This window comes from Sapajus apella, unplaced genomic scaffold (assembly GCF_009761245.1).
Source record: "Sapajus apella isolate SASKATOON/1434 unplaced genomic scaffold, GSC_monkey_1.0 scaffold264, whole genome shotgun sequence".
Taxonomy (NCBI): domain Eukaryota; kingdom Metazoa; phylum Chordata; class Mammalia; order Primates; family Cebidae; genus Sapajus; species Sapajus apella.
In genome coordinates, this window is record NW_022437204.1 from 124,295 (window position 1) to 149,299 (window position 25,005).

Below are 25,005 nucleotides of genomic sequence, written 5' to 3' on the forward strand. Positions count from 1 at the left end.
TTGAAATTATTTCAAGCTCTCAGACTATACATAAAAGTCAATATGCAGGACTAATTTTTGTCATATGAAATAACTGTTCTGTTTACAATTTTTTAGGAGGTTGAAACGGAACAGTATTACAGTTTTTTTCTGGTAGAACTGAAAGAACGTGGCTATAATGGATTCTTTAGTCCTAAGTCTAGAGCTAGGACAATGTCAGAACAAGAAAGGAAACATGTTGATGGCTGTGCAATATTCTTCAAGACAGAAAAGTAAGTCATCTTGTTTTTAAAAAAGAAAATTTTCTCAGTATTTGCAGGGTGGGGGCCAAGAATGAGGCACTATGTTATTACTCAAGAAAATAATGTTATTTGACCTAGGGGATTTCGTTTGTTTTTAATCATCAAAAATAACCTTGTTTTGGAGACATGCTTAAAGTACTGCTGTTTCTTCAGGTGTTTACTAGGGTTTAACTCCAATTGTTAATTGAATCACCAAGTAGTTAAAATTCCCTCTAGGATGGTGCAGGGATTCTTAAATCCATACTTTAAAAAGAATTGTTTAAAAATTACAAGTTAGAATATTCCAACATAAAACCTAAACAAGATGACTACATTTTTTCAGTTGTAATTTTCAAATTGTTATGGTATCAGTAACAGACTTAGTACAACTTTAAATGGATGTGGGAAGCTTGGTGAAGGATTTTCCATAATGTGATTTAAGTGCCATCATATCTATTAAGGAAGTTTGGGAAAACTACAGTTCCCACAAAGCTAACCTGTTGGTATTCCCAACTCTGTTTGTGTGTGTGTTTTGTTTTTGTTTTAGATTTACTTTGATTCAGAAACACACTGTTGAATTTAATCAGCTAGCCATGGCAAATTCTGAAGGGTCTGAAGCTATGCTGAACAGAGTCATGACAAAAGATAACATTGGAGTTGCAGTACTGCTAGAACTTCGAAAGGAATTGATTGAAATGTCATGTGAGTGGCCCTTTCACTTCCTGTAAAATTGACCACCAAAATTTAATAGCTCTGACTAGACATCTTCAAAAGAATAGAAAACAGAAATTTCATTGTGTATTAATGGTCTTGTCTAACACCTGAAGAAACTCAGTGAGAATTTTTGTCTTTTCTAAAATATATCTCTTTTTCTCTGCCACAAAGCTTAAGATGAGAAAGCATTGGCCTGTTAAAGTATTACAAACCTTGAAAAGCATTAAGAAACTTTCTTTTTTCTCTTAAGAATTTTTTATGTAAAAGAAATGTTGAAGTAAACATTAAAGTAACTGCTCAGGGGTAAGAACCCTCTACACTTTTATATTTTTTGGCAGCAAGGATATTTCTGTAATCTAACTTCTTTTCCTGATCTATTTAAAATAATTGTTTTCAAGGTCTTGAGTTTTCGATAAATGGATCACTTCAAATTGAAAGTATATTTAAGTGACCATTATGCCAAGAGCTGAAACTTTGTCACTTGAGCAGTTGGAATAGGGATATTTAATGTGAAGTATAGAAAAAATGGAAATAGGACTTAAGAGTTGTCTTAAATATAAGAAAGAAGGTTTAGATTTAATTTTGTGAGGCTTGATTTAGGACATCCAAACTAAGACCAAAAGTTTGAAGGAGACAGAATTTTAAAACTCAAACTGTCCCAAATAGATGGGGCTATTTTTGTACAAGTAGTGAATGCCCTGTGCTGGAAGCATCAACCCAGTTTTAGATGTGTATTTCTTGGGTTTGTTGTGGGTCACATTTAGTCATCAGGTAGGAAATTTAGGTGACTTTTCTATTCTGGGACTCTGAGAGATTATTTGCATTCAGACACTATAAGAATATATGGGCTGATGGGCGGGTTTTGTCTGTTTCTTTGTTTTGTTTTTATCTAATATAGCTGGAAAGCCACATCTTGGAACAGAAAAACAACTTATTCTTGTGGCTAATGCTCACATGCATTGGGACCCTGAATACTCTGATGTGAAGTTGGTGCAAACTATGATGTTCCTCTCAGAAGTGAAGAACATTATTGATAAAGCCTCTCGTAACCTCAAATCCAGTGTATTGGGAGAATTTGGAACTATTCCACTTGTGTTATGTGCGGACCTTAATTCTTTGCCAGATTCTGGTAAGAAAATAATGTGTTTTATGTAGAATACTTTTGACATAAAATGATTTAGTAATGTGTTGTTTCTGATCATTCCGAATTAAGTCCAAATAAAAATTCCCTTTGTAATGGCAGCTATGAGCAGGTTTGTAATGTTGTGTCGGGGTAGAGGGGGCTGTTTTGAAGATGAAACGGTATTATGGAACCCTGAAGAGAAGGATGTAATCATCTTGAATAAACACATAGGCAATAACTCGAAATGACTCTTTTTTTTTTTTTTTTTTTTGAGACGGAGTCTCGCTCTTGTTACCCAGGCTGGAGTGCAATGGCGCGATCTCGGCTCACCACAACCTCCGCCTCCTGGGTTCAGGCAATTCTCCTGCCTCAGCCTCCTGAGTAGCTGGGATTACAGGCACACACCACCATGCCCAGCTAATTTTTTGTATTTTTAGTAGAGACGGGGTTTCACCATGTTGACCAGGATGGTTTCGATCTCTTGACCTCGTGATCCACCCACCTCGGCCTCCCAAAGTGCTGGGATTACAGGCTTGAGCCACCGCGCCCGGCCTTCGAAATGACTCTTTAAAGAACATATTTTATTATCCCCAAGTCAGAGATAATTATGGTTATTAAGATAGTCTCTTTGAGATTCCAGCATGTGGTAATATAATCACATTTTAAATTTGAGTTAAAATTATAGAATCTCAATTTTGCATGTATTTGTAACTTGATTAGAAAAATATACCTCAGGTGGAAATTGAGCTCCTTTATTTACACACCTAACAGTCAAGTGATTATTATTTTTATTTATTTATTTATTTATTTATTTATTTATTTATTTTTAAAAGACAGAATCTTGCTCTGTGGCCAGGTACCAGGCTGGAGGGCAGTGGTGCAATCTCAGCTCACTGCAGCCTCCACCTCCTGGGTCCAAGCAATTCTACTGCCTCTGCCTCCTGAGTAGCTGGGACTACAGGCGTGGGCTACCACGCCCAGCTGATTTTTGTATTTTAGTAGAGATGGGGTTTCACTATGTTGGTCAGGATGATCTTGATTTCTTGACCTTGTGATCTGCCCGTCTTAGCCTCCCAAAGTGCTGGAATTACAGGTGTGAGCCACCATGCCTGGCCAGTCAAGTGATTTTAACAAAGAGCAAGGATCTTGATTTTTATTAAAATGTAGAATACAGAAAGCCCGATCTGGAATGCTTTCCATAGATAGTATACAATAAACAATAGCTCTTGTAATAACAAACGATTTTTTCCTTTTTGTGTTTCAACTCATTCATACTCTTATACAAGCAGGAATACTTTTCCTTGGACTTGAATGTATACATGAACACACACACGCATGCACATTTGGAAGCACACGTTGACATCACAATAGATAGAACCATTAGGAAGAAAGAACCTGGCCGCATGCTGTGGCTCATGCCTACTAATCCCAACACTTTGGGAAGCTGAGGCGGGCAGATCACTTGAGGCCAAGAGTTCAAGACCAGCTTGGCCAACATGGTTAAACCATGTCTCTACTGAAAATACAAAAATTAGTCAGATGTGGTGGTGCACACCTGTAATCCCGGCTACTTTGGAGGGTGAGGCACAAGAATGACTTGAACTCTGGAGGCAGAAGTTGCAGTGAGCCAAGATTGCGCTACTGCACTCCAACCTGGTTGACAAAGTGAGGCTATCTCAAAAAGAAGAAGAAGAAAGAAAGAAAGAAAGAAAGAAAGAAAGAAAGAAAGAAAGAAAGAAAGAAACTGAGTTAAAATTTGATTTCAGGGAAAATAAAGCTATCTAAAATCTTCTGTAATTCTTTATTCCAGCTCATCAAGTTATCTGGTTATTACTACTACCGAAGCAGTTGACTAATAGTCTCTGGCAGTTTGTCTACATGCTTTCTGCTTTCTGTGTAGCTACAAAGTATCTGAGGAATAAAGAGAAAATCTAGTCAAACGTTAACATCCAAGACCCATTTCAGCATTGTGAAATACAGTATTATATAGCAGGCAGGTCAGAAAATGTCCAGCCTTGCTAATTGGTGAAAAAAATGCAAATTAAAATATATTCGTAGAGCCCATCTTGTGCTTAGTAAATTGGGAAAATACTTCACTAGGGATCGGTAAGTTTGCTCTGTAACTAGCTGGTGATATTCTCTTCCATAGTTGGCAGTATTATAAAGTGGCACATTCAGTCCTAATCTTGGGATTTTATACCAAGTAAATAATTGAGCATAAGCAGAAATCTACACACTAAGATGTTGATTGTGGTATTATCTTTAATTCTTTTTAAAAAGTGGAAACTACCCTGCATTTTACAAAATTAGTAGTAAATATTATCCACCAGCCCAATTGCATTGTGCAGCCATTAAAGAATGATATTTGGGAAGACACATGTTTATAAAGCAAAGTGTAAACTGTTCAATATTCTGTGATTACAATTATGTAAAAATAGATTTGGACAAGTCCTGACAAATATAAAAAGGAATGTTTTGGAATGTGGGAATACGTGTGGTTTAAAACTTTTTACTATTACATGATCTTTTAAAATTACTTTTTGTTTATATTATATTTGACAATAAAAATTTTGTCTTCATTGTAGGTGTTGTAGAATATTTGAGCACGGGTGGAGTAGAAACAAATCACAAAGACTTTAAGGAGCTGAGGTATAATGAAAGTCTCACAAACTTCAGCTGTCATGGGAAGAATGGAACCACCAATGGAAGGATCACTCATGGTTTCAAGTTAAAGAGTGCCTATGAGAGTGGTCTGATGCCTTACACGAATTACACATTTGATTTCAAGGTGTGTCTTGAGACTGATAAGTTTTTCAAACCTCTATTTTACTGGCAAGTTTTCTGATGCTTTATGATGTCTTTAAAAATGTGGATGTGTGTTCAGACTGGAATGAAGCAGTCTTGGATTCACTGACAACAATATTCTTTGTTTTATGTTTGAGACTAGGTCTCACTTGGTTAGCCAGGCCAGAGTGCAGTGGCACAGTCACGGCTCACGGCAGCTTCAACCATGCAGGCTGAAATGATCCTGTCACCTCGGCCTCCCTAGTAGCTGGGACTACAGGCGCACACCACCACGCCTGGCTAATTCATGTATTTTTTGTAGAGATGGAGTCTCGCTATGCCCAGGTTGGTCTTGAGCTCCTGGCCTTAAATGATTCTTCCACCTCAGCCTCCCAAAGTTCTGAGATTACAGGCGTGAACCACTGTACTCGGCCAGTAATATTTTTTTATTACTCTTCTTTAGAATTTCATGTGATTAGTGTCACAACCTTACTTTGTATATATTTATTCTAATATTTTCCAGGATAAGAAGTTAGATGAAATCTGTAAAATTCCTAAGCTGACTTTCCACCTTTTGGTGACAATTATGTTTCTTGTATTCTCATTATTAACAGCTAGATATGCTGAACCATGCTATCTAATTTGGGTGGCAGTTGGGGTAAGGTGTTCCTTCTCTTACATTTTAATTTAACTGAAACTAAATTATTTTGAATGTCAAAATGTAGTTATTAGCTATTTTTAAATGTTTCTAAGATACATCTTTTTTTGCCCCCAGAGACAGAGTCTTGCTCTGTTGCTCAGCCTGGAGTTCAGTGGTGCAATTTTGGCTCACTGCAACCTCCCCCTCCCAGGTTCAAGTGATTTCTCATGCCTCAGCCTCCTGAGTTGCTGGGATTACATGTGCGCGCCACCACACCCAGCTGATTTTTGTATTTTTAGTAGAGACAGAGTTTCACCATGTTAGCCAGGCTGGTGTCGAACTTCTGGCCTCAAGTGATTTACCCATCTTGGCCTCCCAAAGTGCTGGGATTACAGGCATGAGCCACTGCACCTTGCCAGATTCTCATCATTTTTTTTATTTAGGGCTATGTCACTTTCTTGTGTTTATCCTTTTTTTTTTTTTGGCAGGAGTCGGGGGCTTCTCCATTGTTCTGTAGATAGGTTTAACTGTCTTTTTTTAAAAAAAGAGAAAAAGAGATGTTGTTTCAGCCTGTCATCCAGGTTGAGGTACAGTGATATGATCATACACACTGCAGCCTTGAAGTGGGCTGAGGCAATCCTGCCTCAGCCTCCCCACTAACTAGAACTACAGGTGTGCGCCACCATGCCCAGCTAGTTTGTTTTTTTTTTTGTTTTGTTTTGTTTTTTTTGTAACTTTGGTTTTTTTTAAAGACAGGGTCTTGCTATATTGTCCAGCCTGATGTTGAACCCCTGGCCTTAAGCATTCCTCCTGCCTTAGCCTCCCAAAGTGCTGGGATTATAGGCAGAAGCTACTGCATCTGGCTCAGCTGCCCTTTTAAACTACTTTTTGCATTTCTGCTTTCTTAACTCCTAGCTTTCTATTTCTAAGCTGCTGGCAAAGTAATAATTTAGCTTAGCTTGTCAGAGTGTAAATAAGAGTTTAGATAGTATCTCTGGAGCGCTTACACTTTAGAGTATAGAAAGTAAAGCCCCTGTTTATCCTCAAGTGCCCCTTCCTTTCAAATTCTTTTTTTTTTTTTTTGAGACGGAGTTTCACTCATGTTACCCAGGCTGGAGCGCAATGGCGTGACCTCGGCTCACTGCAACCTCTGCCTCCTGGGTTCAGGCAATCCTCCTGCCTCAGCCTCCTGAGTAGCTGGGATTACAGGCACGCACCACCATGCCCAGCTAATTTTTTGTATTTTTAGTAGAGATGGGGTTTCACCATGTTGACCAGGATGGTCTCGATCTCTTGACCTCGTTATCCACCCACCTCGGCCTCCCAAAGTGCTGGGATTACAGGCTTGAGCCACCGCGCCCGGCCTCCTTTCAAATTCTTAAGGAGACATTGAAGAGAAGGCATGGGTGATAGCCAAAGGGTGGGAAAGCTTAGGGTTTTTTTCTCTTTATGTTGCTGATGGAGGCAGGAAGAAGACACTTGAATGTGCTTCAGAGTGCATTTGGCCAAGAGCACGTAGAGGAGAGAAGCAGAACCATCAGATGGGAACAGTTTGTTAGATGCCATGGTGGGGTGCTGCTGAGAGAGAAGGGGGCAGGTAGAGACAGTTCTGCCCTCGTGCAGCTGAGCTGTGATGAGAGAGACAAGTCTCAACCACACAGATGAGCTAATGACACCTTGAGATGGCCATTAGCAAGGGAAGTGAATCAATGGTGGGAAGTAGTGAGTAGGTGGGAGCAGGATCCAGGAAGGTCTTTGGAAAGCAGTTGAACCTGACATTGAAAGATTAAGGAATTGACCTCATAACAAGTGTTACAGGCAGAGTGGAGAGTGACAGAGAGAGAGAGAGAGAGAGAGAGAGAGAGAGAGAGAGAGAGAGAGTGTGTGTGTGTGTGTGTGTGAGTGTGAGTGTGAAGGTCCTGAGGCAGGAAAGAGCTTGGTACCTATAGGTTCTCCTCCCATCCTAACTCCTGTCTCACTCCAAAGGCTAGTGTGGCAGCAGGGAAAGTGGTGCAAATTAGGTTAGGAAAGAGAAGCAGAGGCTGCATCCTGAAGGGTCTTAGGTCTTGTTAAAGATGCAGATAGGAAGAATGCTTCATTCTACTGGATTTGACATTTTGTGGGAGGAACCATTTGGTGTATGTAGTACAGATCTCATCCTACAAGCTGGTAAGTTTCACTTGTTTAGTTCTGTTCACCAAACATGACTGTAAAGACATGTCTTGAAAGCACTCAGGATTTCCGTGTTGTCTTATGTGGTGCTTATATCTTTCTTTCTGTTGTTTTTCAGGGTATAATCGACTACATTTTCTATTCTAAACCTCAGCTGAACACCTTAGGCATCCTGGGCCCTCTGGACCACCACTGGCTGGTTGAGAATAACATCAGTGGCTGCCCACACCCCCTCATCCCCTCTGACCACTTCTCACTTTTTGCACAACTGGAGCTCTTACTGCCTTTCCTGCCCCAAGTCAATGGCATCCATCTTCCTGGCAGGAGGTAGTCAAGCACCTTCGGAGGACAGCCTCGATTCACTTGTAAACTTGTGAAAATCTGAACATAGGGGAGTGAGGTATGGCCACTGAGGATTTTTGTTTTGAATTTCCAATCTGATTATTTGATAAGGATATAGTATGAAAGCCAGGTGCTAGCAACAGACAAATTCTGAGCCCAGTATGCTTTATACTGCTAGACAGGGATTGGTGTGTTTGCACCTATCTTTAATTTGTTATAAGAAATTTTCCTATTTCTTCTATCCAATATAATATTTTCATGCCTTGAAATAGGAAAATGTTTGAAGAGCTTATTCTCTTTGCACAGAAATCTGTAGCACTACTTTTTTGAGGCCAGTAGTAACATCCAGAGACCATTCTTCCATACTTTACTCCCTCCTTTTTCAGACTTGTTTGTAAAATATAGAATTTGAATTTAGCCTTTATGATTGTATATGATCCACAGAAGACCTGATTTATGAAATTTTGTACTAAAAAATCATTTGGAAATGATTGTATTGTAAACTAAGGCTAAATTTTTTTTTTAACCTGTTTCATGTGTTATAAATGCCAGCTTGTAAAAGAAGCTGCAACAGACTTTCTCTGCTCATGATTTGCACTCTGAGGGTTTTGTTAGCCCTTTTGTACTACTTTATTTTTAAATTGAGAACATGGTTCTTTAAATATAAATCTGCTTAAACCTTAGGATGTTTTCAGACCGGAGGCAACTTATTCATGAATTTTTACGAAAACTATCTACCAGGACAGATAAGCTGAACAGTGATGATCTGTAGGCATTTATGGACTGAATGTAATGGTTGATATATGTACATTCTGGTATTTTTAAATCTTTAACTTTTTTAAGTTAAAAAACTACAGCTGCTAAGGTACAGCTTAACTCCTTTTTGAGACACTTCCTGTCCTATCTCCACTGTGCCTGCCTAAATTTGTTCTCATCAAGCACTGCCTGTGCATGCAGAGAAAATCTGTGCATCCTCTTTTATATTTTTAAAATACTGTTTAACATTTGTGAGAATTTTATGAAAATGCTTTTGTATGAGCTGTGGCTTTTTTTCCATTGCGAAGCATAAAATAATCACATTTTGGAACATGTTTATGGGGTGGGTCCCTGGATCTTTGCTCACCAGATCCAAGCACTGCTTCTCGGTGTCATTGCAGCGTACTGCTTGTCACCCAGAATACTACTATCATGTGAATTCTTTTTGTTGTCCGTGTATTCCTTAGTCTTTTTTTTTTAATCATTCCTTATTTAAGAAGAAGCAATTTTCCATTTATGAAGCAGTATAAATTAGATGCATTTTCAAAACAGGTCCCTAAGACAATTGTTCAGATCATTTTTAAAATGACTAAGTCATTTTAGTATGTCAACCAAGATAAAAGTTACATCACACCCTCTATTTTGCCCGTAGTGCCATTAGTAGAATAGAAATGAAAAGCAGCTTTAACTTTGCAAAGTGAACGTGTACATGGTCTGTTCTCATTTATTCATTCTTCTGTGAAAAGTCAAATGAATTCAGAGGGAGCTTGGTCAAACTGCTTTTGTTTCAACTGCAGGCAGGGGAGTAAAAGGACAGCACGTGAGCATTAGGAAAAAAAATGTTGACTGTTATTAACAATTTTTATACAGAGTGAGTCATTTTGGATGACTTAAAATTTTATGAAAAATGTTCAGCACTTAAATGTGCTTATTCTGTTTTTAAGAGAAAATAAAATTACATACTGTTTAAATAAATGATTCTTTTTTTTTTTTTTACTTTTAGAAAATTCTCCAAAGGGTTTTGATCTTGAATCTTTGTCTTGGACCTGTTTTTTCCTTTGAGGGTTTTTGTTGTTTTTTTAAGATTTCGTTGGGATGTTTTGGTTTTGTTTTTTGCTTTTTGTTTAAGTTGTGCTGACACCAAACACGTCCAGTTTATAATCAGTACATTGGAAAGCTGGTATTGATGTAAAACCAGTACATAACTTTTTATGGGGTTTTTGTTCTTGTTTTTTTTTTTTTTTGTAAAGTGTGAATTAAAGGTATGTTTACTCATTTTTCCTAAGCACTGTGTTGGTAATATGCATCATGACAATTTCCAGTGAAGGTGAGCTGGAGCTGGTTGGACTGAGACTGAGGAAGCAGCCTTTCCTACGATCTGCATTATGTAATCACAGGTCCAGAGAGCTTTATGGAAGGGGGAGGGGAGGAGCACTTACTCATTTTGTATTTGTTAATGGAGGATGTAATCTTTTCGTAGATGCTGGAACTAGAGTGCACTTGTTAGATGCTAAAGGTTTGAGCTTTACACAAAATGTATTCATCTGTATTTGTTATTGTCTATAATATATTTGAATTTGGGGCAGCATATTAAGATATAATGGCCTGTTATGTCTTGAAAATACTTGTTTTGCCTCTTCCAGGCATACTGCATTATGTAGATCAGTTTGAACAGCTTCTCCACCTTAATTTGGACACTGATAAATTGAACCAAGAGTGTAGATTTACAATTTAACCTTGAAAAGAGGAAGAAATATTTGGGGTCTATAGGGAATAAACAGTCGCACCAAAATAGACTATGATGCTTTTGTTAAGCAAGGTTTCATGTTTTAGATATTTTCTGTGTGTTAAATAATTTCCAATAATCTATACTTTCTAAAATGCAATAAAAACTAGTATGTTTTCGCAGTGTAGATTTTTTTTTTCAAAAATTCTGTAACAAATATATTTAATGTGTTGCCATAATGTAATTTCAGTGTTTTTGCTGGATAAATCCATTTTAGAAATGTTTTACAAAAAGTTTGAGGCATGTTTTCTGTTTTAAAGATCAGGTGTTTGGAGGCATTCAAGTCCTTGTTGCAAATCTCTTGAAGTACAGCTTTACCATATTCGTGGTAATTATTAATACCTTGAGAATTTAAATATTGTTTATCAAGTTAATTTATGGCATAATTTAAGCTAAAGTTGTAGAAATGAAGTGTCGAGTGCAACTTTAATAGTCCCAAAGATAGGCAAAGAACATCTCCAAAAATGTGTGTGTGTTTTTTTCTTTTGATTTAGTGACAACTAGGAAAACTTACTTGGGGTTGTTAGCACTTTCAAACTTAGGGACATTATTAATTTGGATGGAATGCACTTCTAAATGTTTAAATTAAAATTTCAAAGGTCTTCTGAGATTCAGGTTCTCAATAATAACATTGAAGTTTTAGAGTTTCACTCTGTACCATTTAAATTTATGGAACCAGTTTCCATAGTGACTTCTAAGGTTTTGGGCTCATATATAAGGACAAAAGTCAACCTAGGCAAAACAGTTAACAAATGTTGCAGATAATTCCAAAAACACCTTTAGCAGATGTTTCTTCACCATTCATAAACAGTATTTTAAGATGTTCACTTTGCTTTTCTTTTTGGTTACATAAATTTTAATAACTGGTATGTTGAAGTAGTGTCTAAAGGTATCTAGTCTTTATTCACAGTACATTATATTGTGTAATGCACTGGACTAACTCTTGTTTACCATTCATGTAACAAAACCCAGCACATTATCTGCACTATAAGCTCAAAGAATGTCACATTTGCCCAGGCAGCTCTTTGATAAGGGTGATGGGAAACTGAATATATATCATATGGACTGGTGGTAACAAGGGCTTTTACTGTTATTTTCAGTGGAACCTTCTTGGTCAAATTGTAACTAGCTAGTATTATATTTATATACAGGGTTTTTTTTCTTTACCGATGTATTTTCCTACTCATAGCCAACCAATAAATTCAATATCTGTTTCAAATATTTTAGAAGTGTAATTTATATAGCTGTAGTACTGAGGTTTGAGGAAAAATAAATGTTAATCAGCAGACCACGTGTTTAAAATTCTGAATCATCTGGGACAGGGTTGTAACTCACCCTTCCAAAGGGAAGAGTGCAGGGGAACAGGGCCATGATATGGGGAAATGGTGTAAACAAATGTATTTCTTTATTGGCTGTGTTATTCTGTATAACACTCATTTCTTTGCCAAAGTTCAATTTTATATTTAGGCAACTGATGGTCCTTTTGCATTTAGGATTTTCATTGTTGTTACCATATACCTCATAATATAAGAAATGGGCTCATGTGTCTTCCGTCTTTTGGAAGGAGGTTGACATATTTTAAATAAATGCTTTTAAATACTGTAGTAAACATTGTGTTGGGGTTATAATAATTCATTAAATGTTTTACTTGTTGCATGTATTTTGTTGTATATGTAAACTTTAAAAACGCTTGACTTCCTGAGTCTTCAGATGTCACCTTACAATTGAGAAAACAACATGAGTTTCTTTACTTTTAGAAACCACTTCCACAAGGTAAATTTTTATGTAGATGTGGGAAAAATCATTTAAAATCTGGAGAGTTTAGATTAAATGAATATTTGCTTTGATCTCCAATTTTTAAAGTAGGCATGTTCTACTTAATTCTTAGTACAGTGATGCACGTTAGGGGGATATGTTCTGAGAAATGCATCCTTAGGTGATTTTGCCATTGTTTGAACATCAGAGTGTATTTACACAAACATGGGTAGTGTAGCCACATCTAGGCTATGTGGCTTAACCTTTTGCTTCTGTGCTAGAAACCTGTACAGCATGTTACTGTACTGAATACTGTAGGCAGTTGTAAGACAGTGGTAAATATTTGTGTATCTAAACATGGAAAAAAGTAAAAATACAGTATAAAAAAAATGGTATGTCTGAGACTGGGGACAGTGCCTCATGCCTGTAATCTCTCATTTTGGGAGACCGAGGTGGGCAGATCACTTGAGGCCAGGAGTTCGTGACCAGACTGGGCAACATGGCGAAACCCCGTCTCTATAACAAATACAAAAATTAACTGAGTATGGTGACACACACGAGTGTCCAGCTACTTAAGAGGCTGAGGTGGGAGAATTGCTTGAGCCCAGCAGGTGGAGGTATCAGTGAGGAGATTGCGCCACTACATTCCAGCCTTGGCTACAAAGTGAGACTCTCTCAAAAAAAAAAAAAGTATATCTGAATAGGCAGTTCTATTATATCTTATGGCCTATTCTCATATATGTGGTCCATCTTTGATTAAAATATCATGCACAATGTATGATGGTATGTAGTTTTAACTCATAATAAGTTTTGTTCCTCATATAATTGTCAAAAAATAAGTATAAAAGAGTTAATAGGTTGGGTGCAGTGGCCCATGCCTGTAATCCCAGCACTTTGGGAGGCTGAGGTGAGCAGATCACTTGAGCCCAGGGGTTCAAGATCAGCCTGGGCAATATGGCAAAACCTCACCTCTAAAAAAATACAAAAATTAGCCAGGCATGGTGGCACATGCCTATCGTTCCAGCCACTCAGGAGGCTGAGATGGGAGGATCACTTGAGCCTGGGAGGCTAAGGTTGGAGTGAGCTGAGATTGCACCACTGTACTCCAGCCTAGGTGACGGAGCAAGATCCTGTCTTAACCCAAAAAAGTTACTGAAGTATGTGCCATGTTACTTTGTAAATACAGTTAATGTTCCTTAAAGGAACAATTACCTAAAGAAACATGAATTGAAATATATTTAGAATAAAGTTTTTAGGTTTTAGATAACATATATACCAAGAGTTCCCTTTTTAGACTGTTATTTAGGTATTCAAATTGATTTTACAGTAAGCTTTCACAAGTATAATTTTAACATAATGAGTGGTTTTATATTAGAAGTAACTTGTAGAAGATAGTTTTCTACTAGAGTGTTAAGGAGAATTTGAGAAATATTTTTGTAAGTAAATTTCCCTTGAATAATATTTTAAATAGATTAGTTCTAACGAACTAGTCTATAGCCAGGGGTTGGGAAGACTGCTGGATTGCAAAGTAGTTTGAAGACCAGTTTTTAACAGTTTCAGCACATTTAACCTTTTTAATCAAATAAATAAGGAGATGTCAGTTTTCTCAGTTTCTTTGAATCACAAACTTTAAATCACTCTACCCAAAAGCTATTAAATGAGTTTGGGCCTGTTATAAGAAACTTTGCTTGCTCTGTCAGTACAACCTGAAGCAGGCTTCAAGAGCTTTAATTGCTGGATACCTTCCAGCTTACCAGCAAAGTGAATCTGAGCTGCTGGGCTTATAGAGCTACCCACTAGTAAGTTGCCTAAGTTTACTTAAAATTGAGAGATTTACAATTGTTGTACTCTGCGCTTAGATTGTAAACAGAGATTTGCAGGCATAATCCTTGACTTCCAGTTACTCGTTGACCATAAATCTAGTGCAGTGGGTGCTGAAGATGTAATAGGTGTGGAGGAAGAAACTCGTCCACTTGGGAAGGTTGCTGTAGCAGGGCTGTGCAGGATACATGGAAAGAGTAAGACGAATACTTGGTGTCAGAGTAGTTAGCTGGCCTCTGGTGTGGTCCAGTTGACAGCTAAGCTGAGGAGGGCTTGCAGAGCAGTAAGCCTAGAAAGGAAAGGGAATTTGAAATGTTTAGGAAAGGGAATTTGAAATGTTTAGGAAAGGGAAGTAATAACCTCAATTTCTGCCTCATGTGGATGAAAAGACAGATAAATGAGTTTTGTCCAGTCATTGTTTTATGTAAACCCTGACCCCAAATCTGTATCTGCCACCAAGGTCCCCATTTTTTCTTTACCCATCTGACAAAAGTATTTAGTCGAAGAATCTTGTTTCTCAAGCTGGATTTTACTTCATTCCCCATTATCATTCATTCAGATTTTAGTCTGCAAGAGAAAGCCAGTGTGCCCTTACTAAACGGCTTAGTAATTCCAGAAAATGATAAAAGGTAGCATTTGATGCTACATTAATTCTTTTAGCCTATTTCCCTTTGGCTTTTTGTATTAATAAAATAAATGAAAAAGACTGCCTTTCTGAAATTGCTGGTAAGACCAAGCATTCAAAGATAGGTAAATAGAACAACATATTTATCAATGAAGGGAGGGATCCAAGGATTCTCAGCTCTGTGAAGCTCCCCTCATGCAACAACTCTTGTTCAGTATGGTGGCTTCTAGCCATTGTGGCTTTTGAGCATTTGAAATGTGACTGTTGTGACTGGTACTGTAGAAATCTATTTTTTGTTAAGCAAAAGTTGATTTTTATAGGATCACATTTAATTGTTGCATTGTGTTAGAGAACTGCTACATTGCTTGTTTGTATTCTCCATAAACACATTGCCAGATGATATCAAAGAATTCATTCTAACAGCATTTTACTAACCAAAGTAACATTATAATGTGTTTATTGAATGCTATGCAGACAGTTACTGTGCCTATGTTAAGTCCTAATTAGCAAAGTGAGACGTTTGTTCATATTTTTCTAGTTTAAAAAATATAGGCAACTTATTAAATTTAAAATCAGTTCTGATACAGAACTGAGTGGAAATGCGGGGCTAATTCCAGCCACCATACTAGGTCTGTCACAAGCTAGCTGTATCACAAATTTCAGGACGAATGACAGCTGCCGTTTGCCTTACCACAGCAAAGAAAAAAAAATCTGTATTTGTGTAAAAAAAAATACAATTACATATTGAATTTAATGATTTCCCTTGATGGATAAAAATGAAATTAATCACTGAAATGTCCAACAGAAAGTAAGACAATTTGTAATAGGATTCAAGCATATAGATTTGGCCAGTTATGTTATAAAAGGGCTTACTTGGCCGGGCGCGGTGGCTCAAGCCTGTAATCCCAGCACTTTGGGAGGCCGAGGCGGGTGGATCACGAGGTCAAGAGATCGAGACCATCCTGGTCAACACGGTGAAACCCCGTCTCTACTAAAAATACAAAAACATTAGCTGGGCATGGTGGCGCGTGCCTGTAATCCCAGCTACTTAGGAGGTTGAGGCAGGAGAATTGCCCGAACCCAGGAGGCGGAGGTTGCGGTGAGCCGAGATCGCGCCATTGCGCTCCAGCCTGGGTAACAAGAGTGAAACTCCGTCTCAAAAAAAAAAAAAAGGGCTTACTTACCTTCTTCCATGGGGAGGTGAAAAGGGGTATTCCCCCCACTTTATTTTTTTGAGACGTAGTCTTACTGTCACCCAGGCTGGAGTGCAGTGGCGCGATCTCGGCTGACTGCAGTCTCTGCCTCCTGGGTTCAAGCGATTCTCTGGCCTCAGCCTCCCGAGTAGCTGGGACTACAGGCGCGTGCCACCATGCCCGGCTAATTTTTTGTGTTTTTAGTGGAGACGGTGTTTCACTGTGTTAGGATGGTTTTGATCTCCTGACCTTGTGATCCGCCCGCCTCAGCCTCCCAAAGTGCTGGGATTACAGGTGTGAGCCACTGCATCCAGAATTTTTTTTTTTTTTTTTTTTGGAGACAAAGTCTCACTCTGTTGCCCAGCCTGGAGTGCAGTGGCACAGTCTCAGCTCACTGCAACCTCCGCCTCCCGGGTGCAAGCCATTCTCCTGCCTCAGTCTCCTGAGTAGCTGGAACTACAGGTGCACACCACCACACCCAGCTAGTTTTTGTATTTTTAGTAGAGACAGGGTTTCACCGTGTTGGCCAGGGTGGACTCGATCTCTTGACCTTGTGATATGCCCACTTCAGCCTCCCAAAGTGCTGGGATTACAGGCATGAGCCACTGAGCCTTGCCAAGTACTTGGTTACTTTAGATGAGTGTACAGCATAAAACACACTGCCCAGTTAATCAAGTAATTTCTTAAAAGATTTCCAAATTTACACAGAAATGTGCATTCTTAGCCTGAAAAAAATCACACTTGTGGCACAGATATTTTTGCATCTTTTCCTTCTGCCAAAGAACTTCAGCTAGATAGGAAAAAAAGTTTTTCACTACTGTTAATGCTCTAGCTGTGTGAGGTCAAAAATCTGAGACGGAGTCCCTTTTTTTTGCACCATATGGTTCTTATTGAAAACAGTTGTGTTCAGTTTTCTGAAACATTTTTCAAAAGATGTCATGGACACAGTTGTTAAAAATTGTCCAGTATATAGATTCAGGTCAACTAATTACCACCAGTTTGTGAACCATTCAAAGAAATAGAAGACAGTTTAAAGATCTTGTAGTCTTAACTAATGATTATTTGCTGAATTGTGAAGGAGTTTTAGTGATTCATTCTGTTGATTCCAATTTAAGATTATTTTGCAGCAGAAGGAATGCTACCATAGATGCAATAATCTAAAGCAAAAAATGTCAGTGTATAGTGCACATTTTCTCACCAATATCACACTGAATATTAATGACCCAAAGTTGAAGCTCCAGGGAAAGGAAAAGCTTCTTTGTAATGTTTACAGACAGGTCTAAGAATTTATGTTGAAATTGTAACTTTATAATACAAATCAAGAATATGGATTTGACACACTTTCTAACATTTAAAAGTTTAATTGTAATCAACATTTTATAAGTTGCAAAAACTACAAGTAAAATTTGAACACTGTTGACACATTGACAAGTTTAGAGTAGCTGCCAGGTGTGGTGGCTCACATTTGTAATCTCAGCACTTGGGGAGGCCAAGGCAGAAGGATTGTTTGAGGTTGGAAGTTTTAAGACCAGCCTGAGCAATATAGGGAGACATTGTCTCATAAAAAAGTAAAATTTAGAGTTTTTCAAATTATGCATTACTCCTTTGAATTTGATGTTCATGTTCCAGAGTAATCACAAGAATTCATGTGTACTTAGAAACGAGTACTTTTGCTACAAAGTCCAATAGATTCCCCTGAAACCGAAATACTAGGTTTGTTGATCTAGATCCAGACATTTTTTTAATGATTTTGGGGATTGATTCAGTTATGAGAAAACAAGTATATTTGGTACAATTTTTGTATGTAAATCTATTTTTTCAACACTATATTTTAGGAGGGTGGTAAAGGAGGAACAAAGATGAGGCAGAAAACAAAAAGTAACACATAAGCCAAAGTGTCGGTAACATTAAATGAGTGGATTAAACAATCCAACCAAAAGAAATGAGACTGAAGAAAGTAAGATTCAGCTATATGCTATTTATAGGAGATGCACTTCAGTTATAAAGGTTACAGATAGGCTGAGAATACAAGGATGGAAGAACATGTCATGCAAACAGGAACTATAAAAATTGGGGCTAGCCTGGGTGTGGTGGCTCTCACCTGTAATCCCAACACTTTGGGAGGCTGAGGCAGGAGGATTACCTGAGGTCAGGAGTTCGAGACCAGCCTGGCCAACAGATGAAACCCTGTCTCTACTAAAAATATAAAATTAGCCGGGCATGGTGGTGTGCACCTGTAATCCCAGCTACTTGGGAGGCTCAGGCAGGAGAATTGCTCGAACCCAAGAGGCAGACGTTGTGGTGAGCCAGGATCGTGCCACTGTACTCCAGCCTGGGTGACAGAGTGAGACTCTGTCTCAAAAAATAAAAAATAAATTGGAGCTCTACTAGTATCTGACAAAATAGACTAGGAAACAAAAATTTCCTCGATATAAAGAAGGGCATCTTATAATGTTAAGCAACACTAAACAACAAAGCCCCAAACTACAGGAAGCAAAGCTGACAGTATGGATGGGAGATATCGACAAGTTCAGCAGCAATAGTTGGAAATTTCAGTACCTTTCTTAATAGAACAACTAGGCAGAAATCGATAAGGTAATAGGAAACTTAACACCAACTGGGCTGGGCACGGTGGCTCACGCTGAATCCCAGCACTTTGGGAGGCCAAGGTGGGTGGACCACGAGGTCAAGAGATCAGGACCATCCTGGCCAACATGGTGAAACCCGGTCTCTACTAAAAATGCAAAAAATTAGCTGAGTGTGCTGGTGCACACCTGTAGTCCCAGCTACTCGGGAGGCTGAGGCAGGAGAATTGCTTGAACTTGGGAGGTGGAGGTTGCAGTGAGCCAGGATCATGCCACTGCATTCCAGCCTGGGTACAGTGAGACTCCGTCTCAAAAAAAAAAAAAAAAAAAAAAAAAAAAAATCCCAACTGAACCTAATAGACATGTAAAACAATACCAGAATATACATTTTTCACAGGTGTACATGGAATAGGTCAGATCATATGTGATGCCATAAAACAAGCCATAATCTCAAAAGAATTGATCATACAAAGTATATTATCCAATCAATGAAGTGAAACTAGGGAAGTCTGAAAATACGTTGAAATAAATGAAAATACAACATACCAAAACATGGGATGCAGTGAACAGCAATACCTAAAAGAAATTTACAGGCCAGACGCGGTGGCTCACGCCTGTAATACCAGCGCTTTGGCTGAGGCAGGTGGATCATGAGGTCAAGAAATCGAGACCATCCTGACCAACATGGTGAAACCCCGTCTCTACTAAAAAATGCAAAAATGAGCTGGGTGTGGTGGTGTGCACCTGTAGTCCCAGCTGCTCAAGAGGCTGAGGCAGGAGAATTGCTTGAACCCGGGAGGTGGAGGCTGTAGTGAGCTGAGATCCCGCCACTGCACTCCAGGCTGGCGCCTGGCGACAGAGCAAGACTCTGTCTCAAAAAAGAAAAGAAGGAATTTACAGTTATAAACACATTAAAAAAATATATTGGGGCTGGGCACAGTGACTCATGTCTGTAATCTCCCAGCACTTTGGGAGGCCGAGGCGGGTAGATCATGAGGTCAGGAATTCAAGACCAGTCAGCCTGGCCAACATGGTAAAACCCCGTCTCTACTAAAAATACAAAAATTAGCCTAGTGTGGTGGTACATGCCTGTAATCCTAGCTACTGGAGAGGCTGAGGCGGGAGAATCACTTGAACCCCGGAGGCAGAAGTTGCAGTGAGCTGACATCACACAACTGCACTCCAGCCTCAGCTTTTGAGACAGAGCAAGACTCTGTCTCAAAAAAAAAAAAGCAGGCTTAAATCTGTTTCACCTTAAGATGCTGGAAAACAATAAACCCAAAGCAAGCAGAAAGAAGGAAGTAATTAGAACTAGAGCAGAAAATTATGAAATAGAGAATAGAAAAATGGTAGAGAAGATCAGAATCAAAGACTGATTCTTTGGAAAGATCAGCAAAATTGATGAGCCTTTAAGTAGACTGAGCATAAAAAACTCCTTGGATTACTAAAATTAGGAATGAAGGGGAGACATTACTACCAACCTTTATAGAATAAAAAAGGATTATTATGGAATGCTGTGGGCAATTGTATGCCAATAAATTAGATAATGTAGATGAAATGGGTAATTCCTAGAAAGGCACTAACAAAACTGACTCAAGAAGAAATAGAAAATCTGAATAGATGTACAACAATAAAGAGATTGGATTAGTAATTTAAAAAACTACAAAATGAAAAGCTTAGGCCCTGATGGCTTCACTGGAGAATCCTACCAAGTATTTAAGCTGATCCCAATTCCTCTTCACAAAATTCAAAAAGTAAAAGAGGGAACACTTTTTAACTCATTCTATGAGGTATCACTCTGATATCAAAACTAGACAAAGATATCTCAAAAAAAAAAAAAAAACTAAAAACTACATACCAATCACTTTTAAATATATATCCAAAAATCCTCAAAAGTATACTAGTAAAATAGGGTTTGGCAGTATATATAAAAGGATTTTGCACCTTGACCGAGTGGGATTTATCCAATTAACATAATGCATTGTATCGGTAGAATAAAGAACAAAAGCATAGGGTCATTTGACAAAACTTACTCTCCATTCAAAAACAAAAAAATGAGAACTTCCTCAACCTGATAAGGGGCATTTACAAAGAACCTACAGTTAATATCATACTTAATGATGAAAAGCTTTCCCCCAAGAAAGCAAGGAATTCATGCTCTTGGGTTGAAGGATAATATTAAGATGGCAATACTCCCTAAATTGATCTACAGATTCAATGCAGTCTCTATCAGAATCCCAGCTGACTTTTTGTTTGTTGCAGAAATTAACAATCTAATCTTTAAAATCATATGGAAATCCAAGGGACCCCCAAAATAGCCAAACAGTCTTGAAAAGGGTCAAAGTTGGAGGACTTAAATGATTTTAAAACTTATTACAAAGCTACAGTAATCAAGACAGTGTGGTTCTAGCATAAGACAGCATATTGGTCAATAGAATTGAATTGAGAGCCCAAGAAAAAAACCTTTACATTTCTGGCCAATTGATTTGTGACAAATGTGCCAAGACATCTCAATAGGGGAAAGTATAGCATCTTCAATGAATAGTGCTGGGACAGCTGAATTCAGGCATACCTTGGAGATATTGTGGGCTTTGTTTCAGACCACTGCAGTAAAGCAAGCTGTGAATTTTTTGGTTTCTCAGTGCATGTACAAGTTATGTTTACATGACACTGTAGTCTATTAAGTATGCAATAGCATTATGTCTTAAGGAACATGCCTTAATTTTAAGATACTTTATTGCTTTAAAATGCTGATGATCATCTGAGCCTTCAGTGAGTCATAATCTTTTTGCTGGAGGATCTTATCTCAGTGTTGATGGTTGCTGACTGATCGGGGTGGTGGCTGCAGAGAGTTGGGGTGGCTGTGGCAATTTCTTAAGACAATGAAGTTTGCAGCATTGATTGACTCTTCCTTTCACAAAAGATTTCTCTGTATGTTGCATGCAATGCTGTTTGATAGAATTTTACCCACAGTAGAACTTCTTTCAAAATTGGAGTCAATCCCCTCAAAATCCTGCTGCTTTATCAACTAAGTTTATATACTCTTCTAAAACTACATCCTATGTGGTCATTTCAGTGAGGTTCACAGCCTCTTCACCAGGAGTAGATTCCATCTCAATAAACCACTTTCTTTGCTCCTTGTAAGAAGAAGTAACTCCTCATCTGTTAAAGTTTTATCGTGAGGTTGCAGCAATTGAATCACATCTTCAGGCAGGCTTCACTTCTAATTTAAGTTCTCTTGTTATTTCTACCACATCTACACTTGCTTCCTGAAGTCTTGATCCCCTTAGTTATCCATTAGTTTGGAATCAACTTCTTCCAAAGTCCTGTTAATGTTGGTTTTTGGATTGTTTGTTTGTTTTTTTTTTGAGACAGGGTCTTCCTTTGCCACCCACAGGAGTCTCTCTCTATCACCCAGGCTAGTGTGCAGTGGCACAATCACAGCTCACTGCAGCCTCCACCCTCTGGGCAAGCAACCCACATAAGTTTCCCAAGTATCTGGGACTACAGGTGTGTGCCTCCACACCCAGCTAATCTTTAAATTTTTCTGTAGAGACAAAGTTTTACCTTGTTGCCCAGTGTGGTCTTGAACTCCTGGGCTGAAGGGATCCTCCTGCCTTGACTTCCCAAAGTGCTGGGATTACAGGCATGAGCCACTGTGCCAGTCATAAATTTTAAAAAAAGAAAAAGCTGAGTATGGTGGCTCACACCTCTAATACCAGCTTCCTGGGAGGCTGAGAAGGTCTCCTGAGCCCAGTAGTTCAAGGCTGCAGTGAACTGTGATCGTGTCTCTATAGTCCAGCCTGAGTGACAGAGTGAGACTCCATCTCTAAAAAAATAAATCCAGTATTTACAATTGTACTTCCAGGTGTGATCTTGAGCAACTCTAAGATTTTACTTAATCTTAGATCATCAGCTTTTTTTTTTTTTTTTTTTTTTTTGAGATGGAGTTTCATTCTTATTGCCCAGGCAATGGTGCAATGGTGTGATCTCGGCTCACCGCAACCTCCACCTCCCAGGATCAAGTGATTCTCCTGCCTCAGCCTCCTGAGTAGCTGGGATTACAGGTGTGCGCCACGATGCTCGGCTAATTTTGTATTTTTGTAGAGACGGGTTTTCCCCATGTTGGTCAGGCTGGTCTCAAACTCCTGACCTCAGGTGATTTGCCTGCCTTGGCCTCCCAAAGTGCTGGGATTACAGGCATGAGCCACTGTGCCTGGTCATCAGCATCTTCTTTTAACTTGGCAGAAATCTGACTTTAATGACACTAACATAATTACACATCTGACTTATCACAGAATATGCACAGAGAGGCCTCAGTATAGCAAAACCACCAATGAGAGAAGTTTAAAATTGTTTTCAGTTTCTCTTGTCCTTGGGGTGGACCCATCCCAGGGTGTAGAATTAAGTTACTACATTTTTATGTTACTTAGAATAGAGCCTTGGTGGTTATGCCACTATTAGAAACCAAGGCAAGTTTACTTCTTTTCCTAATTTCAATTTTTAGAGGTTGCTTTAAAGAATTTGTATTTGGTCTTTTCTGGCAATATAAAATATTTTTAAAATAGTAACCATTTTAAAACATTTTATTCTTGGGCTGGGCACCATGGGTCATAACTGCAGTCCCAGCACTTTGGGCATCACATTCTTGCCTTGCCCTGAGAGGTCAACTTCAGTTGTCTTATACGTCCCTGTTGAAGCATGTGTACCTTTTCTCTGTGATATGCTACAAACCCTGGGTCTGGGAGTTAACGGTGTGGGGATGCACCACCTCGAGGCCACCCGAGACATGGCTTCTGTTTCTAAGTCCCTATTAAATGTTTCTTTGTAGAAACTGGATTTGTCAGACTCTTTCTTCAGCCCCTTAGCTCCCTTCGTCTTTGGGGTCAGGTCTGCATATACCTGCTCACGGCAGAACAGTATGTTCAGCACCTGCAGGATTACATTGATCTGTCTTCCAGGAATCTACAGGAGGAAGGAAGCTAACCATTGCAGCTGGTCTTGGAACTTAACTGGTGTTCACAGTTCCCCTTTTCTACCAAGCACTTTGCTTTCCCCCATTGTTTTCCTGGGGAGATTGCAGGAGTGGAGGGCAGCAGGGCCATCTCGGAATAGAGTCCTTGGTCTAGCACCACAGCCCACCCACCATCAGTTCCAACAGTTCTATAGTTCCTGCTGTAGCCTACCATGCTCCCATAATGATTTACCTGGATGTTTTAATCTAGTTAGTTAAGGAATTGTTAGCAGACAGCCTGCAGAAAGCCTGGATGTGTAGTACTGGGGGCAGGGGGGACGGGCAAGCCTGGGCTCATGCTAGGGTCTGTGTCCCCATGACCTTATGGTTCTCACTCTTGGCTCACTGCTGTCCAGACCAAAGCCTTCCCCTCCCCATGAAGATTCACAACCCTTCATGACCTTGGGGTCAATGTGTTGATGATAAGATTTAATGGAATCTGGATCCAGGTGGTTTCTTCCCTGTGGTTTGACAGTGAACTCATCAAAATGGCTAAAATTTTTATTTTATTATTTATGTATTTTGAGATGGGGTATCTCTCTCCTGACCAGGCTGGAGTGCAGTGGTGCAGTCATGACTCACTGCAGCCTCGACCTCTCTTCGTCAAATGATCCTCCCACCTCAGCCTCCCCAGTAGCTGGGATTACAGGCACATACCACCATGCTTGGCTGATTTTTATATTTTTATAGAGACGGTGTTTCCTTGTGTTGCCCAGGCTGGTTTCAAACTCCTGGACTCAAGTGATCCGCCTGCCTCGGCTTCCCAAAGTGCTGAAATTACAGGTGTGTGCCCAGACCAAAATTTTTTTTAAATCTTGTGTGGATAGTCACGATAGGGGGAATCCCTGCTCAAGCCACCTGAAGTAGAGTTATTTATCCCCGCAAGGAAGTTTCCTGGGGAGGCTTCCCCTGAAATGGACATCGATGTCTGGGCACCTTCCCACCAACACTAGGATAAGTCCACAAATGGTGGTCTCTCGGGTAGAGTAGAAGGAATCAAAGTCACTAGATTATTTGAATGAAACCAGAAGCGACCACAGGGAAAACAAACCCGTCAGTGGATTTCCTGCAGCCCTCAGTCCTTCCCCATTCTGAGGAAGAAATCTACAAGAGAGAAAAAATAAAAACTTTCAAATTTTAGCAACAAAGGTCTTTGGTGCGTTTGCATTGTCACCAGTCTTTAAGGAGTAGATAATTGTCATGTTTCATAAACAATTACGGAGCACAACAGGAAAAAAGACCTGCCAGTTTGTTTCCAAATCCGATTTGCCTCTGATACTGGCCTCTTTTCTGTCACCTTTCACTGCTGGCTCTATGCCACCTGCAGACTCTTGTACCCTCCCTCCCTCTCACACAGCCCTCACAAAATCTGGGACTTGGCACTGTCGGCCCCCCACAGGGATCAGCATTTGGGTGAGAAAATATCAGGCTCAAA

At 39.2% G+C, this 25,005-nt stretch overlaps 1 protein-coding gene across 3 annotated transcripts in view; it reads left to right on the forward strand.

Annotated features, from left to right (window-relative positions):
- Positions 1 to 10,696, forward strand: part of CNOT6 (CCR4-NOT transcription complex subunit 6) — an 84,837-nt gene extending 74,141 nt beyond the window's left edge. For 2 of the 3 annotated variants that reach the window (XM_032271912.1, XM_032271913.1), the window contains exons 8-12: positions 97 to 251; positions 808 to 962; positions 1,873 to 2,103; positions 4,683 to 4,885; positions 7,812 to 10,696. In XM_032271912.1, coding sequence (XP_032127803.1) covers positions 97 to 251; positions 808 to 962; positions 1,873 to 2,103; positions 4,683 to 4,885; positions 7,812 to 8,024 — 957 coding nt within the window. In that variant the 3' untranslated portion in view covers positions 8,025 to 10,696. The remainder of the gene's footprint in view (positions 1 to 96; positions 252 to 807; positions 963 to 1,872; positions 2,104 to 4,682; positions 4,886 to 7,811) is intronic. The other variant, XR_004266298.1, reaches the window with a different exon arrangement.
- Positions 10,697 to 25,005: the final 14,309 nt, after the last annotated feature.